General features: G+C 37.0%; 1 protein-coding gene across 5 annotated transcripts; it reads right to left on the bottom strand.

Moving 5' to 3' along the window:
• Positions 1–114: 114 nt before the first annotated feature.
• Positions 115–18,872, bottom strand: LOC128206957 (histone acetyltransferase KAT6B-like). 5 transcript variants are annotated; one of them, XM_052909713.1, is made up of 20 exons: positions 18,753–18,872; positions 17,459–18,136; positions 16,968–17,076; positions 14,822–14,934; positions 14,325–14,406; positions 13,228–13,372; positions 12,740–12,802; positions 10,183–11,066; positions 9,121–9,230; positions 7,889–8,235; positions 7,657–7,729; positions 6,918–7,148; positions 6,713–6,806; positions 6,352–6,501; positions 6,048–6,132; positions 5,639–5,810; positions 5,269–5,433; positions 4,854–4,950; positions 4,384–4,577; positions 115–3,754 (listed from the first exon to the last, which is right to left on the bottom strand). In XM_052909713.1, exons 2-20 carry the CDS (start codon positions 18,029–18,031, stop codon positions 1,172–1,174), a joined length of 6,270 nt encoding a protein of 2,089 aa, XP_052765673.1. In that variant the 5' UTR covers positions 18,032–18,136; positions 18,753–18,872; the 3' UTR covers positions 115–1,171. The 5 variants fall into 5 exon arrangements, with proteins under 5 accessions (XP_052765673.1, XP_052765679.1, XP_052765687.1 ...); XM_052909719.1 differs by having other exon boundaries at positions 5,651–5,810; XM_052909727.1 differs by having other exon boundaries at positions 7,889–8,217.
• Between the last annotated feature and the right edge of the window lie 391 nt (positions 18,873–19,263).

The following is a 19,263-nucleotide window of genomic DNA, read 5'->3' as shown; positions in this document are numbered from 1 at the left end:
CCATTTTCGAACAGAAAGTTTTAATTAAGACTTCAAGAAAAGGTTTTCTTTTTTCACCAGTTTTTTTCACCATTGGCTCAGTTTAATGACATCAACAAAACAAACAACTAGCTGTAAAATTCAACAAATTGTTCTTTAATTAAATAGTAAATGCACAATCCACAATTGGAGTTCAGTATGTACAAATAAGACAAAATAGTAAGTGATGATGACTAAAATGAGGCATGATCAAATATGATGACATTTTACCTTCTCAAAATATATACTTTGTAAGTATCAAAAAGATCTGACAGAGAGATTCTGCATACCATCAAGACATTTAAATAACCCAATGACTTTAACCTGAATGTGGGCAACAAAATATATTCTGTACAACACATCCTAATTTCATAAAATAAATAAACCATAAAAACACAAGAAATAATTTTAATAATCTATCACAAACATTAAATGAACAACCTTAGAATATATGAAATGATCATAATCTCTTAAGATGCACTCCTAGTTCTAAAGAAAGCTTGCATGGAATGAGTGCAATCAACACCATTAAGACTACATCATTTGATGCTGGTCGAGCAAAAATATACACACAAAATATACAGAAGGCAACCGTTACTGCTGACTGTAATACTTATGGCAAATAGGCAAGGTAAACCATGTCAGACAGCTATACCAAAGACAGGCTTACAGGACTAGAACACTTAGCACATTAGTTCAACGTGTTAACTCCCAGTAGCAACTAAGACATATGCCATTTAACTAGTCATCAAGTAGAAAACACAGATGAAAAATAAAAAAATAAAAGAGTTGCTATTAAAAACATGTTACATATATGAAATTTCATTTTTCTTAAAACTAATATAAATGCCTCATTTTTTCACAAAACATGGGATTTAGCAAAAATGAAGGGATGATGGAATGATAAGTATGAAGAACAACAGTTAATGTATTATGATTAAAAAATCTGAGACCAGCCCACAAATTATACAGAAGTAGTTCTAGTACATAATATGTTGCATAAGTTGAACAACTCGTCTTATAAAATACAACAGTTACTTGAAATTGACAACTAAATTTATAAGTGATGTTCGAGTACCCTGAAGAGGATTAATGAAGTACAAAAATTCTACATGTGTTTTAATTAATGAGCACTTTCACTAGCTGACAAGTCTTAACGCCTCATATTCATATTCATGTTTAATGTATTCTGAAGACCACCATTAATATATCCGTATGTGGTGTACATATTGTTGGACTGAGGCGCCTGCATGTGCTGCTGAAAGTGTTGCTGGGGGTTCATATTCATTGGGTTCATTGGAAGTGGGTTGATAGCATTCATGTTCATATTGAGACTCACTTGCATGGGCAAGTTGGGTTGCCTTAATGGGTTAATAAAACCTGGATTTGCTGTGATGTAGCCCGTGTTTAGCATAGGCTGTTGCATACGATAACTGTTCATGATGTCATATCTTGGTATCATGTTCGTATTTGGTTGAATAGCAACATTTGGAGAGAAAGACAAGTTCTGTCCAACAGTCACATTAGCACTTTTCTGTTTTGAAGAGCTGGATTTGTTAGGTCGCTGGTATTGTCTATTGAATTGCTGCTGTTGCTGCTGCATGGACTGCTGGACAGCGTTGGGTGTCTGCATGGCCCTCATCATTGAGGTAGGGGTGGACATGCTGCTCACACTGGGGGGTGGGGTGAGAGGGGGCGGTGTCATCTGCTGGTTCTCCCCGGGCATCATCTCCATCATACCGTTAGCCATCTGCTGAAGTTTGGCCAAGCTGCAGCTATTCTGGCGATTTTCAAATCCTGGATTGGCCTGTCGCACATTGGTTGGACATGGTGTGTTGTTGTGTGAAAGTCTTTGGGTCTGCTGTGGTTGAGTTGGCTGCAGCAACACTTGAGAGAAATTGTTCGGTGTCATGAAGTTCATTGATGCACTTGATACAATGGGCATATATGCAGTATTAGATAACATGGCTGAATTAACTGTATCCATATAAGAAGTTCCACTATATGAGATCGGCATTGAATTGTTTAAGAATTGATTGCTGTTAAACAACTGAGGTTGTTGTGCGTTTTGCTGTTGCTGCTGCTGCTGTTGTTGTGCACAGTCTGTTAGAACAGGGTTTAAAGGTCCCATCTGTTGTGGTGGTGGTGGTGGCTGCTGCTGCCTATGCTGCTGCAGACTGTTATCACCGGATGTGTTTTGCAGCTCAGTACTGCTCATTGATGTTGGAGATTCAAGTCCAGATAACTGGTTAACATCAATATCACTACCATACCTATTACTAGGCATTCCTGTATTGTTCATATTGTTCATTTGCTGGTTAGGTGAGAACATCTGGTTAGTCATCTGATTGCACTGTGGACTGACATTGTGGTGTGGACTCAGGGTATGATGTGGACTCATGGTGTGATGTGGACTGGGCAAGTGAGGACTTGGTCCTGGCTGGTGGGGGCTTGGATGGTGGGGGCTCACCATGTTGTGAGGGCTTGGGTGGGGGTGCCTGGGGCTGGGCAGAGGATGTTCTGTCTGGGGGACCGGCTGCTCCACACTGGGAACATTCACACTATGGATGCTATGTACACTTCCTACACTGGCCACATTAACCATATTGTCTATGTGCATTGACTCCTCCCTCTGGACTAAAGTATCACTGGTCAGAGCAGATGCTGCATTCTGAGTTTCATCGGGTTGTTCAAGACTGCTATTTAATTCTGCTGCTATAACTTGTTCAAGGTTTTCAGTGGCCCGTAAAGCTTCTTGAGTGGAGGTATCACTGTCAAAGTCTTGTAAATTGTCATCACTAGGAATATCACCCATTGAATTATTGTCAATTTCATCACAATCATCCATTTCATTTTCTAAGTCTTCATTTGCCATTTGTTCAACAATGCTACTACTCGCTAAAGCACTTGAGTCTGCGATCAATTCTTCAGTCTCTGAAGAAACACTCTCATTTAATTTTGCACTATTAGAAGTATCACATGGAACAAGAGTTTGGTCTTTATGCTGCTGCCCACTACTTAATAGAGTATCTGTATTAGAGGTATTACCATTTGTTTGTTCAGTGTTTGCGCTATGAGACTGGTTATTTACAGATGTCTGTGGACTTTTAGGTGGAACTTCCTCAAGGCCCTTATCCACAGGTCCATCATAACTGTCAATACTGTGAGGGGTAGGAACTTGTGGAGTGAGTGAAGGCACATCATCACTAATGGAGTCTGACACACACTCAGAACCTGACTCTGGTAGCACAGGTAATGGACTAGGAACATGAGCTGGCACTTCTGGAGTACAGTTATCCCGCACACCTTCAGTACTTGACGGACTCAAGGATTTTTGGGTCACTTTTTGATCACCTTTCACTGGTGATTTATGGTTCAGAATTTCTGAACCTATGTTTTGATCTTCTGATCCAGTGTTTCTTGCACCATTTTTAGCATTACTTCTTTGACGAATTGCAGGAGACAATGTGTTTCTATTAGATTTACTATCAGCTTCACTTTCACTATCACTACTTGAAGATGCACTGGATAAGTTCAACTCGCCATTGGGAAGCTGTCTATCTCTGTAGCGGGAGTTGTCAGTATGTAATTCGTTTGTTTCATTTTCATCCTTTTCGGTTCCTAGTTCATCCAAGCTGGACAGGACTGGCTTATCTAGGCCACTATCAGCTGCTATACGTGGTGGGCGGCCTGGTCTGCGCCCTCGACCTCGTCCACGACCCCGTGCTTTAGGAAGCTGCAATTTTCAAGAGTACAATACACTTACAAAAAACTTGTTGTCAACATGGTACAACACAATTATTATTAAATGTGACATTTAAACACATATTAAACAGAAAACTATTTCCCCTTAAGTATAGAAAGGGTCCAACATGATTCGCCATTAAATAAAAATTTAAACAAATTAAGAATAAGTTACAAACCGAACCTTTGGTGCCATACTGACCATAATGAAGATTTTAAAGTCGATTTTAACCAAGAAAACAAATAGACATCAGTTACACCTCAAATCTATCACAAACATTAAATGAACAACCGCTGTCATCGAAATTATACTTTTGGATGAACAAGCCTGAATTTTAATACTATTGCTTGACATCAAATTTTTTAACAAGCCCTGCTATATAAAATTCAGAATATGCACAAGCCTGAAAGACATTTTACCAGTGAAGGGCTTGCGGGCTTGTACCAATTTTGACCACTGACAGCCTTAGGATATATGAAATTATCATTATATCTTTAGATGCACTCCTAGTTTTAAAGATTTTAAGTTCTGTCGTGATTATAGACATCAAAATTTCACACTTTTTTTCCCTTCAGATCGACCATCATAAATACGGTATATTGAATGAGAACAAAACTCACTTTATCTTTTATGTGAGAAGCCGGTGATTCATCCTTCCTTTTTCTTGGCACACCTTTAGGCCATCCTCGACTACGAGGTTTTTCAACAATGGGGGACAGGAGGGGATTGTTCATGGATAGATCGGAGTCAGCCATAGAGCGACTCGTCAGGAAGGATGCATTCCTGGTGTCCATGCTCTCATCATCACCAGAATCTGAAATATGAAGGGGAGGGGTCACATTTGTGAAGCTTTAAAGTTGCTCATTTATACTTTTCACAATGCATAAGTTGTTTTTCCTTTAATGGGCAAATGAAAAATACAATGAATAGGTACATTTATACTATCTTTAATTCTAAATGTATATATATTATCTATTGACTTGAAAATTATGAACTTATTTCAAAGATGTATTTATAGAGGAAATTTTTCCTGTATAAATTTAAACATATACATTTTATATGACAAGAGTTCAGGAGAGTACACTGTTACCTTCATCTTCGGCATCAGAGTCATATTTAGTCCTCTTATCTTCTGGTCCCACATGGTTGTTCTGCAATCGCCTCTTCCGTCCCCTTTTCTTACGCACCTGTACAATAAGTAAACATACCATTTAATATATATGCAAATCCAATATTTGGGGATACTATTTGGTTTCTAAAATGAAAAAGGGAACACAATCAAGGCATACAGTAATGTTTGTGGAATACTTGGAACAAGAGACAGTCCTTGTACATATTTTGAATGTTCATAAATAATTTCTGAAGTTTCAATGTTTACACTTATTTTTCATAAGCAAGATAACTATTCCACTGATTTAATATCCTTTTCAATATTAAGTCTTTTATAATTTTGAAAAAAACCCACATAGCCAAACAAGCTGTAAATTAAATTTAAGATATTGTACCTGGAGTTTGTCTTTGGGAGAGGGAGGTGTTTTAACAGGGGTGCTGTCTGTGACCTCCACAACCTCTTTGATAGGGCTCAGATACGAGCCATCCAGGTCACTCTTGATCGGGCTGCTCCCAAACTCATGAGACATGCTGCTTACAAGTTTTGACATCTTCCTCAGCTGCAAGTAAACAGTAGAAAGAAGGATGTAACCATTCTAGCTGTCATTAATTATATCATCAATTACATTGAGAAATAATTTACTTTAAAGTTGAAACTGCAAATAACCATTGCCAAGCAAAAGTTCAAGATAAGTGAAAAGCTTCATCGCCTCAAATGTGAAAGCAAGTGATGGAAGCATGCTAAAGAAGAAAGAGTCCACTTACATGATTACTGACCTCATTTTCCGTGTTTTTCTCTTCCTCTGCAAGACTTTGGCTGGAGATAAGCGGGGTCCATTTGAGAGCGTCTGGGTTTAGGTCCAACCTCCGGGAGCGGCCAGACTGCAGCCTCTCCATGTGATCATCCACTAATGGCCGGTTCACCATCACCACAACCCTAAAAACAAGATGGAAAACAATAAGTGGTGTTTCTATGACTTATCAACTTTCCGTTGAAACGTTTATGTTCTGTTTTGAAGTCGACTCATTTTGTAAAAATGTAAATGATTAATCAATATTTTGAAAGTGTCAATTCCATGTATACTACATGTCTCTGAATTGTATAACAGAACCTTTGTATTAATTTATAACTTTAATATTATTAGGTAAGAATTGCATCTGATTTTATATTTACTTTTCATTGCGGCATTTGATCATGGCTAGGAGGTGTAGCGTCTGAGTGATGTCTTGAGGACACATTCCTGTCTGCCGGCTTATTCCTGTAATTACCATACAAGTTAAATCTGTGCATGTGCTACAAAACCTTTATGTGCAACAGAACCTTTAAATAAATTTTTGTAGGTTTTGATGTTCAAAAATGTAATAATTATTCAGTAATACAATCAAGAATACCATTGTAATTATGTATATATGTCCAGGATATAAAAGTATGTAATTTCTGAGCATAAAATAAGTTATGCGATATGATTAATTGATACCTTTGATGGTGATGGATGTCTCAGCCGGGCAGTTTGCAATGTACTCCAGGATGACACTGCGCCAATATGCCTGGTAGCTGACTCGGCCTAGGTCGGACAGGGGCTTCTCTGGGGAGCCTGTCTGACCCTCACGCCGAGACAACAGGTAGCCTGAGTAACATGACATAAGAGTTACAAAACTCTCTAAAGCATCTACTCATTATTCATGATTCAAGTAACTATGGATACCATTTAGGTAGATATATTTTCTGTAATGAAATGGTGAGCATCTAGAACTGTTATACAGTTGTGATGGTTCTCATAATGATATTAAAATAATTTAAGATCAAAGGATGCTAAGAAACATCACTTTACAACTTACTGAAGTCGATGAGAAACCGGCCATAGCCTTTTCTTTGGTATTGGGGCATAGTCATGATGCAGGAAACATTGTACTTCTGTTGACAGTGTTTCTCCTGTAATGGAAATTGCTCAGTTATAAAGAGAAATCTGTTTAAATACATGCATCACTTATCATGGTGTAAAATTATGTACGTGTACAGTAGAATGTTATGCAAAAACCCTACCTTTGAAAAGTACCCGACCAGATGGCAACCCTCCTCATCATTCTGTGTGATAGCATAAAAGAGGAAGGGTTCAACGTCATAGTAGAGTGTTTTGTGATCAAGGAACAGTTTAGCCAGTAGACACAGGTTCTGACAGTAGATCTTGCTCACATTGCCGTCCACCTCAAACACTGACAGGTTATTGTGCCGGTAGATCTCATTGGCTGGCGGGTGCTGCAGACCACACTTATTCTGGAACAAAAGTTTTCCTCCATTATTATGATTATTTGGAACCAGTTCTGTTATTTGCAATATTAACAAAATCAGAAAATATGAAATGCCGTTTTCCACAAGCCAGTGCATAGCTGTTGTTCAATGCACACAAGAGCACCTGAATCAATCAACTAAATGTTTAAATAGATTTTAGGGTGAAACACTTTTCAATACAGACAAAAGAGGTATATGATGCTGTCAGATGCTTAAAACACCAATCAATCTGCTCAATATGCGAGAGAAATGTGCCAGCGAATCAGATCTGTTGCCTGTCAAGAGCACCCTTCATTTTTCTTGTCAAGGTCACCATTACCCTAAAATCAGTCATGGGTCATGATGCTGATGATGCCACAGAAAAGCCATGATTTGCAAGGGACACATTAAAAATGCTTAGAAATCTAAGAGCAATAAAATATAGGCATAGTCTGTCACACCATCACTGACAGATATTGCCAAAAGATCCACTTGACAAGTGAAAATACATTACCATATGCCTTTGAAGAACGCTCCTGCTTTTCATGTACTTCAAGCAATATTCACAGATGTATAACTTTGACAACCTGAAATGTTATAAATGTAATTACAAAACAAAAATAAGCAACTTAACAAATTCATTCAGTAACAGTCAGTATAATCTATTCAATATTGTATCGTCATGGTTAAGTGCAAATACTACATATCTAATCCGACACCAGAATGGCTTTGTGTCAATTATTTACCTGGCATATTCTTGTGGGTATGGTGAGGAGTACCAGGTGTTTATCTCGTATTTTCCAAACTCTATACATGGTGGGTATCTTCCCTGGGAGGGCAGCTGACCTGCTGTTGATGTGGAGGTACTGGGGGTTGGGGGAGGCTGACTGGTGCCCACACTGGACTGGGAGGATTTGAGGGGTGTGGTAGACCCTGGCCCTGGTGTTGCAGCTGACCCTACAGGGGTGGGGCCAGGGACAGGGCTCACTGGGTCTGTCTTGATTTCCTCCTGGCAGGGCTGGGAGTGTGAAGATGTTGGTTTGCCATCCCTTCGTGCCTGCTGCTCAGCCAACTCCTGGAAACCAGCAGACAGCTGTCACCCAACAGGGCAACAATACAACATCAGAACCACACTACAACAGGCAAGCAAGCAAACTCATCATACAGCCAGGCTCAAGCTACTGTGCAAGATTATATACAACAGTATGTTAAAGCTTTGCAGCAAACTAATATGCTCCATTTAATAGGTTTAATTTTTTCCAGTTATGTGTTGCAGCCACATAACTCCAGGAAGAAAGATTCAAGCATTATCAGTTTGGCAACAAGATCTCTAATAAGCAGAGCTTGAGTCTTTTCAAACTAAATACACAATGGTATGGAATATAAATGTGATTACAGATAAAACAAAAAACAACAACAGAAAACTGGTAATGCAAATAAGTTACAAATGATATAATAATACACCATTATCCATAAACAAAAAAGTCTATGTACTAATATGAATAAATGAATAAACTAATCAACAATAAGAGGTGCACTGCATGCAAAGGTACTACTTTCTTTAATACAACTGAATTTGAAATCCTTTGCATAAAATGTTTACAGGCAAGTAACACAAATTTACAGTGTAGAGCTGCTGAACAATAAGCAAGCAAATTCTCTAAAGGAGAAGCCCGAAAGAAACCGAGGCAATTTGTAACCAAATACATGATTGATTATCTTTTATTTAGATAAGCATTGATGTGTGCATGCTTTTTAGCTATAAAACTTCAAACTAACTTTGACTAAATGTTCACTCTTTGAAGCACTTGCATAAACATCATGCAAAATATGAAAATGCTCTAGCATTCATTCACAAACACTTGGTCCAAAATGAATCCTAAACCATGACCATTTGAACATGAAATCCACTGAGACCATTTACCTTTGAAGTAGGTCATACAATTAGACCCTGACCATTGGATAGAGTGTAGCATACCTGGTTGAGTGTTTCTATTGCTCGAGTCTGGGCTTGGTTAAATAGGTCCACATCCTCCTGCTCCACCCCTGGGGGCAGCATGCTCTCACATACACCACCATCCTCAGAGTCTGCAACACAACAACCACACACAATATAAACCACTTCTCACCAAAACATTCTTTTATTGTATAGTCAATATGGTAGAAAACAGTAGAGACATTTTCTAATTATATTGGGTTTGTGTCTAATGGGATATACTGCTGGAAATTATAGAAAATATATTCATTTTTTTTTGTATTCAATACAACTGACATACAGAATCAAATAAAACCATGTGTGTGTGCATGAGTGTGATTGTGTTTATGTATGTATCTTTTAGAGATTCAAGTTAACATAAATGTCAAGTAGTTTTTAATAATATTGTTCAGTCTGCTATGAAAGTTTCTAAGTTAGGCACCATGATCAGGAAAACAAATATCAGCGATATAAATAAAACTAAAATGAACACAATCTGGCAATGGAGAGTCTCAAATAACACTAATAAAAATTATATAAATGGAAAAGGATCAAATAATTGAACACATGCAAGGTTAGATAAGCAGTGCACCGGGAGGATGTGATGATATGAACAATGAGTGAACACCACTCTGCCATAACTAAACCATAGCAGCTTTAGCACCTTTGAACCATTTTAAGCTATGCGCATTCACTAGCTTTTTTGGCAATCTTGCGTTTCAAAAAGCTCCAGTTGCAGTATGTTTCTTTGTAAATTTTGAAGCCCACGTCCATTTCCAGATTTATCAACGTAGCAAAGCACTTCCTACACCTGTTCATGCAGTTAAGGCAGAGAGGCGCCAGCACAAGGAACGTGAATGACAGGAGCTTGTGATGTCAACATAGACAAGTAATCAAGACACCCACTCAGGTAAGCATGCATACACACTGATGAATTATGGAAGTATTAGGTGAGTGATAAGGTAGAACAAACTCCCTCTATGAAGTCTACTAGAAGTAAAGATCGTACTAGCAATCTAGCTGCTATTATCACAGGAAACAGCCAACCATTGAGTTGACGCTTACCCTTCTTGCCCCGCCCCATGCCCAAGTCACTGGAGACGCTGCGTGTGGGGGAGCCAGTGTCGCAGCTTGTTGAAGAGTACTGGTCCGACTGATAGCTGTCAAGCATCAAGTCATCACGATATGGCAGTCTGAACCGTGAGTGAGGAGATGCACTGGCAAACCCAGAACTCCGCCCCCTCCCCCTGCCACACCATCGACCTCGAGTTAACAAGTCAGCATTGGCTATTTTGCCATCAATCACAGAGTGCCTACTGGTTAAAGTGTCCTTAACATCACTTCCAGAAAAAGAATTATCACATTTTGATTGAGAAATCAAATTATCACAATCTGCCATCAGTTTTTTACGTTTTTGAAAGTTACTATACACAGCCATAGAACGTTTTCTTTCCCCTTGTGCTGTGAATATGTGTGAAAGACCATCAAAAAGTCCTTTAAGTTGCCCTGTTCCTGGTGGCTCAATTAACTTTCGCCTCTTTCTATGGACATTGTATAGTTTGGATTTCCTGATTAATTTACTTGCTGCCTTACATGACTGACTTTGAGACTTAGTCTGTGTCATCAAACTGGTGGGCTTAGAGCTTTTTATCTGGACTAGGGTGGCACTGGAGCTTAGTGAAACACGAGACTTACGTTTATCAGAAGGTGTAAAAAATTTAGACAGACCGTCCACTAAACCTTTAGGTTTACTTAGTGCTGCAAGTGATTCAAAGGTGCTTTCATTTTCACTATCACTAGAACTGGATTCCTGGGCAGGAACCCGAGAATGCAGTTTTGCTTGGACCACTAGTTTACCAGAGCTGCTATCAAGGTCACTGCCAAGCCTCTTGCGCCCTAGTTTCTTTGGTATCCTGTGGTTTGGTGGAATTCTAGGGCACTGGTACTGCCTGAAAACAATTACTGCTTATACATCATGCTTCAAATGCACTTCGTTACACAAACTTTAACTCAAAAGTTAAAGTCTGGTTACATATTTATGTGCATTGCTATTACAAACTGTTCCAAAATACCCGAAATTAAACAGGAACTCATAATTAGATCAACAATTTAATAAACAAGAGTCGTCACAGTATGTAACGAATGCCCCTGAATGTGACATTGACCTATGAACAAGGTCAGTACATGAAAAGTTAAAGATTAAACAAATACATATCGCAAGTTATTTTAAATTGCCTCTGAACATAAAAAATACCACCCATACTTGACAACCTACATTCTTATGTCCTTATATTCAGCATTCCATTGTGAATAAACACAAAGTGTATCTTTCACCTTAGAGGTAGGGACATGGGTCTTGCAAGTGACACGTCGTCTTGGTATGTCGAACACATGTGGCAAGTAATTTTAGAATCTGTCCATCCAAGAAAAAGTTACAGCCCGGACATAACAACCAATACTCTGTATCCTTATATGCAGCACTCCATTGTGAATAAACACCTAAGTGTGACCTTGACCTTAGAGGTAGGGACACGGTTCTTCCATGCGACACGTTGTCTTGGTATGTCGAACACATGTGGCAAGTTATTTTAAATTCTGTCCATACAAGGGAAAGTTACAGCCCGGACACGACAACCTATACTCTATGTCGTTATATGCAGCACTCCATTGTGAATAAACACTAAGTGTGACCTTGACCTAAGAAATATGGACACGGATCTTGCACGCGACACGTCGTCTTGGTATGCCGAACGCATGTGGCAAGTTATTTTAAAATCTGTCCATACAAGGGAAAGTTACAGCCCGGACACGACAACCTATACTCTATGTCCTTATATGCAGCATTCCATTTGGAATAAACACCTAAGTGTGACCTTGACCTTAGAGGTAGGGACACGGTTCTTGCACACGAACGTCGTCTTGGTATGCAGAACACATGTGGCAAGTTATTTTAAAATCTGTCCATACAAGGGAAAGTTACAGCCCGGACATGACAACCTATACTCTTATGTCCTTAAATGCAGCATTCCATTGGGAATAAACACCTAAGTGTGACCTTGACCTTACAGGTAGGGACACGGTTCTTGCACGCGACACGTCGTCTTGGTATGCCGAACACATGTGGCAAGTTATTTTAAAATCTGTCCATAATATTCTGAGTTATAGAGTCGGACGGACGGACGGACGGACGGACGGACAGACAGACGGAGGGTGCGATTTTAATATGCCCGCCTTTGGGAGCATAAAAAATATCCTCAAATATTCAACCCTTATCTATCAGCAAATATCTAAAAATAATCCAGAAAATGCCATGAAAAGGTAACTTAACCTATAATTTTAATTTTATGCAGAAGTTGGCTTTTACAAATTTTTTTAGTCTTTAACACTCTTAACAGCAGTAAAGGCCTTAAAAATTGAATAACATAATAATGTTTGTGGGTTTTTTTTTCTGACCTTGATAAGTGAACAATAAATATAACTGCCTGAAATATAACAGCTTTCTAATACATATAACCTGTTTTTCCAAGTTATCTAATACATATAACCTGTTTTTCCAAGTTTAAACAATTATTAACATGTATCAAATACAACAATTTTACATGATTTACAACATTGTACTTACTTTCTGTGGTGTTTGGACCGGCCGTTGATATTTCCTAACCCATCACAACCAGGGGTTGGACAGCTAAAACAGTATGACTAATTTTAATGCTTTGGTAAAGTGTTCTATTTTAATAATAAGACAAGGGGCAATGATGCAACATTCATCCATATTTCTTAAGTTGATCAAGGGATATAATTAACAATTGCTTGTAAACACCAGAATGTTTGGCCTTGTTACACATATTTGTCTCAATGTTTACATAATTCTAAGGTTTACACAGAACAGGCACTGTGACAAAAGACATTTTCATTGAAAAAGTGAAAAGGCTAAAAAGATTGTTGAACACAAATGGACAAACTTCTTCACAGTACGAGTATAAAAACATTCCAAGATAATATGTTATTTGTTTAGTTAGGAAAACACTCCTTTTAAATTGCTCAATTTCCTTAGTCCAGTTACATTGAACTTTCAAATCATATTTTGGTTAGATTGAAAATTGTGCCAACCTTTCTTTAAGTTTTAAAGCCTTTGCACTATCTGGTGTTTTTGGAGACTTGGTTAGCCCTTTCTTGAATTTTTCAGCAAGTTCAAGGTATTTCCGTCCTTTTTTACTGCCTCGATCAGGATCACAGATGTTACACACCCACTGGCCTAAAAAGCGCAAATAACAGAATCCTTCATACATATGTCTGAAAAAGATTGCCTTCAACCCATGCACATGTAAACACTCATACACACAGGGTACAGAAGGTACAACAATTAGCTTTCAATATGCTTATCAAATATTGCTGTCAATATGCTTATCAAATATTGCTGTAACGGAGCCCATTTCTGACCAATGTGCGCCTAAGTGCAAGTTATCATTGATTTTAGTCCAACTGACTACCACAAAACTATAATGTCAGATAGTGAATGTGTATACATAAGCTCAACTAAGAAGTTTCCTATCAACTTACTACCAACATGAAAAAAGTTATCATTATGTCAACTTCTATATCGTTACATATGACATGACCCTATAACAAGCTCCAGCTAATTAAGGCATTTAACAAGGAAATACTTGTGGACCTAAGGTGGAGTTAAAATAATAACAACATGATGTCAATGCAGAGCTACAGATAACTTTTGACTTAAAGTGTATTGTATTAAAGCATTAATGTAATTTTGTTAAGTATATTGTACACCTTGGTTTAACTCAATGAAGTTTATTGAAAAAGTGCAAAAAATAAATGTGTTTTTATATTATTGAGATGATACTTAGCACATTACTGAATTGATCAAGAACACTGCACAACGCTTACTTCCCGTCGCATAAGAAAACACAACACCCATCAAGGAAAATCACTGTGTAGGAATCGATTCGACACTGGTTTAGCGGCCATCTTCAACTTGGTCAACATGGTTGTTTGAGACGCTGTCGTAAATTAATAGTAGTAATGGTCTGCCCTTCAAACAATTTGTATTCGTACCAATACATAACAGATGTTTGAATTTCTATTGTAATTGGCGCATTTGAAAGCGAACCTATGCCAACTATGACCCTTATCTGTAGCTCTGGTTTTGTGTGATGACCTAACAAGTGTGCAAACAAACTTTGTACTACCTTTTGGTGCTTTTATCACTGGAGGATCACAGCAGTCCATATGAAAGCCTCTATCACAGGAATCACAGAACAGCATGTTGTCCTGAATCAAACAAAGAAACATGCTAATGCAAAGTTAACAATTTTCCAGAAAAGGAGCTCAGCAGTGGATTGTTTAATACTTGGTTAAGGTGTCTACAGGTTACCTTTTGGTAAGTTTACACATTTAAATGATTTGATTGGTTAGTAGAAGTATCCACTTTTAAATAATCAGCTGTAGATTGTTAATTTGAATACAGCTTTGTTAACAGGGTTTAAAAAGTTGCAACTGTCTGTATTAATTTTTGTACCTAAAACTTGCATGTACTCTGAATCTTATCAACCTATTTAGTAAAAGCTACAGTTATTATTTAACTCTTCCTTAGGCAGAACAGATCATGACAATTGTTGACTTTCTCAAACTTTTTTGTGTTAACCTAAGTCATTATATCTTCATGCATCTTTCCAAGTAAGCTCACCTCTCTTCCAGCTTTCCGACAGAAGAAACAGGTCTTGCACTCAATGCACTGCCACCGAGTCTTCTTGACATTTTTTGTGAGTTCTGCTGAAAACTTCAGGCATGAAGGATGACCTGTTGAAAGTAACAAAAAAAAATGTCTTTAGTTTGGACATGTATTTTTAACAGTCTTATTCTTTCTAGGCCTTAATCTTTTAGATCAGTGACTGGGAAATCTGTTAAAACACGTCGCATCTCATTTTTGCTAAAATTATTTGAAATTGATACACTTAGAAATGAATGTTCCTGGACTGGTTTATATCTGTCTATCTAAATGATAGTTTCTTATAAAACATTTTATAAAATTGTTTGAACACTCAACAGTGTTAAACAGACAAAGAACATGATCAGTGTTGGTCAGACGCTCATGCTCAAGCATTAAATTTAATTGGTTGACTGAAGTGAAATCAATGCAAACTGTACAAAGTCATGAATGAAAGCTTTGCTGGTTTATGTTCCTTCCTCGTTAAAGAATACTATTTGGCTGACTGTGCAGATGGTTTGTCATTAATATGTGGCCACAAATCTTGCACTTGAAATTATCTTTACTGCTTTGAAGGGAGCAAAAGCCATGATCTTTCAATGCTTAAAACCTTTCAGGCCCTTTTCTGCCCACTTTGGGAAAAAGACTCTCAACATTTTAACAATTTTATCACAAAATATGCTCGAATTTGGAAATTTTAAGTTAAAAGACCAAGCTTTTCAGTTTTTGCGAATGAGGAAATTATTAAATATTATGTTTCTTTTCCCTTTCATAAGACCTGAAAGGCTGAAAAAAACAATTCTTGGTGTGCAAATATCTATTGCAATAATCAGTGTTCTCAATAAGAACCGGCTGCCGGCCAAAATGGACGGTTCAAATGGCAATAGGGCCGGTTCAAATTTGGAAAACTAAATGAATTTTCAGTAGAATAAGTAGAAGCTGGTCGGTTACTTTATCATTTGAGACGGTTAAACCTAAACTTATTGAGAACCCTGAATAATAATATAACAGATATTTCATACTGATCTCTGATTGTGATGAAAATCAATGATTTCTGGATACAATTATCCCAAAAACTTGACATCACATAATTTATTAGGATGTTGAATGAACCAGTACCAGTAAAACGACTTTCATACAAAAAAATATTTTTGATTGAGATTTCTTTCTGAAAATTTGGAGAAATATCATATATTTTGCTTTAGGAACCGGTCCAATAGTCAGACCCGTGGGTACTATAGAAAAAGGCCTGTCTTGAAATGCTTAACTGATTTGCAAACGGTAGAAGTAACAAATAGAAAACTGCATTTTCAATGTAGATTTTTCTGAACCACTCTTTAATCGTTTTCTTATCAATTCTACCTTTTGTCGTCTAGGGAACTTCTTTAGCCCTAAAAGGCTAGTAAATCCCTTTAGCCTTTTAGGGCTAAAGAAGTTCCCTAGACGACAAAAGGTAGACAAAAGGTAGAATTTTCAAAGCGTACAGCTTATTTTCAATTTAATCTTTAAAATTTGCATGAGCCTTTGCATCATATTTTGACAATATTCCTTAAAAGTTTAACTTCATATTTTGACAATATCTCAATGACTTTTCTAATGAGGAGATATTTTCTCTAATGAGGAGATATTTTCTCATTGATAAAGAAAAAATCCTTTCCAATAGTCAAAGTTTTGGCAAAATTAAACCCTCTTGAAATTGAAACAATCTCCTGTAACAGTATGTAAATTCTACATGTACCTGGATCCAGTTGTTTCAACATGGCAGAGAAATGTTTAATGAAAGTAACATTTAATGAGAAACATTACCTCTTTTTATACTAAGTCTTCATAAGCTAACACTCTAGATTTTTAGCCAATGAATGAGAAAAATGAAGCAGCTAAAAGAATTAACTTTATATTAATTAAAGTTAAGTTGATTGCAAAGACAGCTATAAACAGATACTAGTGTGCTCAAGTCTGGATCCTTGGTGGAATCAGTACTAGAGTCTGTTTCTAGGTCAACAAAATGTACCACTGAAATAACAATCTCCTAAGTGAGACTGAGAGTAAAACATTTGTATAGCACTCTCAACTCTCCAACATATATTTATGTATATTTGCAGAAAAAAGCAAATGCTTGACGTACCGCTGTTGCCACAGTCAACACATGAGAGAAGCTCTTCAGGGTCCCCATCTCTGTTCTTTTTCTCATCACCAAGACAAAAGCTGCACACAGGACATGGCCGACAAACCTCCTATAATATAGGCTTGTTTAATAAAATCTGTTTAGTACCTGTTAAAGCATGTCTCATCAATAAACTGTATGAAACAAAAAAATTAACAGGTATTGAATTAAAAAAAATACAAAATAACATGCACTATTTTGATGTAAGGGAAAATTTGTGGAACAAGTTATTTAGTTACAAAACATGTGGTTTGTTAGAAATGATTGTGATTAGTAGCAATAAACGTGATAAAAAATGTTATGATATGACAAAAACAACAGAAGCAATGACTGAAATGGATGCAATTGATAGAACAATGACTATGATGATGGTAATAGGATGGATGATACATGTTCATGTAGGATATCTATATATATTATATATATATAGATTGATGTATTTGACTACACACCTTATTTTCTTCTTCGAAGCAAAATGAATATTCACAATTATCATCATCAACTTTTTGTCCACTGCCAGCAATTGTTTTCTCCTTCAGTTTTATAAATTTGCCATCTTTTTCAAACATACCATGTACTATACCCTTTCTTATTGTTGATTTCAAACTTTCTGTAAAGCTGGACTCTTGCGTTTCCACAGAGTACAAGTCCTGCACATACTTCTCAATTTGTTTGACAGTCATTCCATGCTCTAAATCACCATTTTTTACAGCTCTTACAACAAACTTTGTCAAATCTGATGTACGACTCACTTTTAACGGTTTCGGTGGTGGCCGTATATCAGGATCTCTATACGAACAAATTCCTTTATTCATAACCTTCAATATTCTTCCATCTTGCACAGCAAGTTCAAGTTGCTCCAAAAGTGAATCTTTGCTAACTTTGTGAATTTGACGAACAGCATTGCAAATGCGTTCATCATTTGGTCTTTGCTTTTGGCTTTTGACTTTATGAATTGCATCCAAAAGCCACTTGGTATAGGTTTGGTTGGCATGTTCGCCACTGTTACCACCTTCCTTGGCCATTTTCTTGACTGTTATGTTATACAGTAACACTGTTTTGCAATTTATTGATCACATCTTACTCAATATTTAATGAAAAATCCAGATTTAATCCGTGGGAAAGTGGACCTGAAATAAAATATTACCTCCATGTCAAAAAAGGTTTAAAAACATGTTAATCACAAACTGTTATCCATCACCAACATTGCATCATTAAAGCGAAATCGTAGAGAAAAATATGTTTTAATGCAAAACACTGGGCGGGAAGGCGACCATCTTGATCACTATGAACAGGTGAAAGGAAAAACAACAACAGATCAACATTGTCATCCATTGGAAATGGTTAAAAATGATTCATTAACATTATACAAAGTAGTTTCATATTTTTATATTGTCGGAACAACGTCAAAGTTCTTTCAATCGCACCAATTTCAACAATCGGCAAACAAAATGGCCGCCGATAAAAACCGTTTTAATTTTATTTAAAAATCATTTTTAGAAACAGTGTACGACATATCCAAGGTGTTAGATAGTGCAAAACTACAATAGTGAAGATAACTGTAAACTTCTTTAAATAAAACCTTTCTTGCAATTACAGAAAAAGTCGAGAGAAAATACCACTTTTTCGGGAAATTGTTGTCATTTACCCGATACAAAAATGGAATTTACAGACAAAAGGGACATAAAGGATCATTCATGTGTCTATCTTAGTATTAAACGTGTTACAGCGATTCCATATACGTACCTTATTTTTCTTGTCTTTGAGTTTAACCATGTTATTTTTGAGAAAATACTTTAGCACTTTCCGACCTTTCGTTCAAAACAAGATTCATCATTCAATATGGCTACCGATGGACAACAGACGCTGGGTAAGCGGTTGGGAGAATTTTTCTTGACCTAGTTTTACTCTGCATATAAACAAAGCAAATAGAGGACAATTTTCTATGAATATTATTTAAACGGAATGAATGAAACAAAATCAGTTCGTAAAATAAAAAGCTTTTTTATGTTAGAAGTAATTAGTGAGAAATAGTTATTTCGACAAATCACGTGACTGAAACTCTTGCATACTTTTGTTTCTTCAACGGTTTGCATACGGTCAATAACATAAACGAATTTGATTGGATAATATTAGTAATTGATACAGGTTCGCGTAAAAATAGTTGACTGCTGCATTGTCAACTGTAGGGCTAAGTATTTTGATTGAACACCTGTCCATTTCTTCAAAAAACGCGGTAATTTAGTACAAATTACAT

The sequence above is a fragment of the Mya arenaria genome, chromosome 2 (assembly GCF_026914265.1).
Source record: "Mya arenaria isolate MELC-2E11 chromosome 2, ASM2691426v1".
Classification (NCBI taxonomy): domain Eukaryota; kingdom Metazoa; phylum Mollusca; class Bivalvia; order Myida; family Myidae; genus Mya; species Mya arenaria.
The sequence above is the reverse complement of the archived record's forward strand: the minus strand, read 5'-3'. Positions and strand labels throughout refer to the sequence as shown.

Excerpts from the sequence above, each read along its gene's own strand:
- LOC128206957 (XM_052909713.1), bottom strand. The coding sequence starts at position 18,031 with ATGGCCAAGGAAGGTGGTAACAGTGGCGAACATGCCAACCAAACCTAT. Across the intron at positions 5,811-6,047 it reads ATCAAATGCCGCAATGAAAA|GGTTGTGGTGATGGTGAACC; the intron begins GTAAATATAAAA and ends TCTTGTTTTTAG. Across the intron at positions 4,951-5,268 it reads CTCCCAAAGACAAACTCCAG|GTGCGTAAGAAAAGGGGACG; the intron begins GTACAATATCTT and ends CTTATTGTACAG.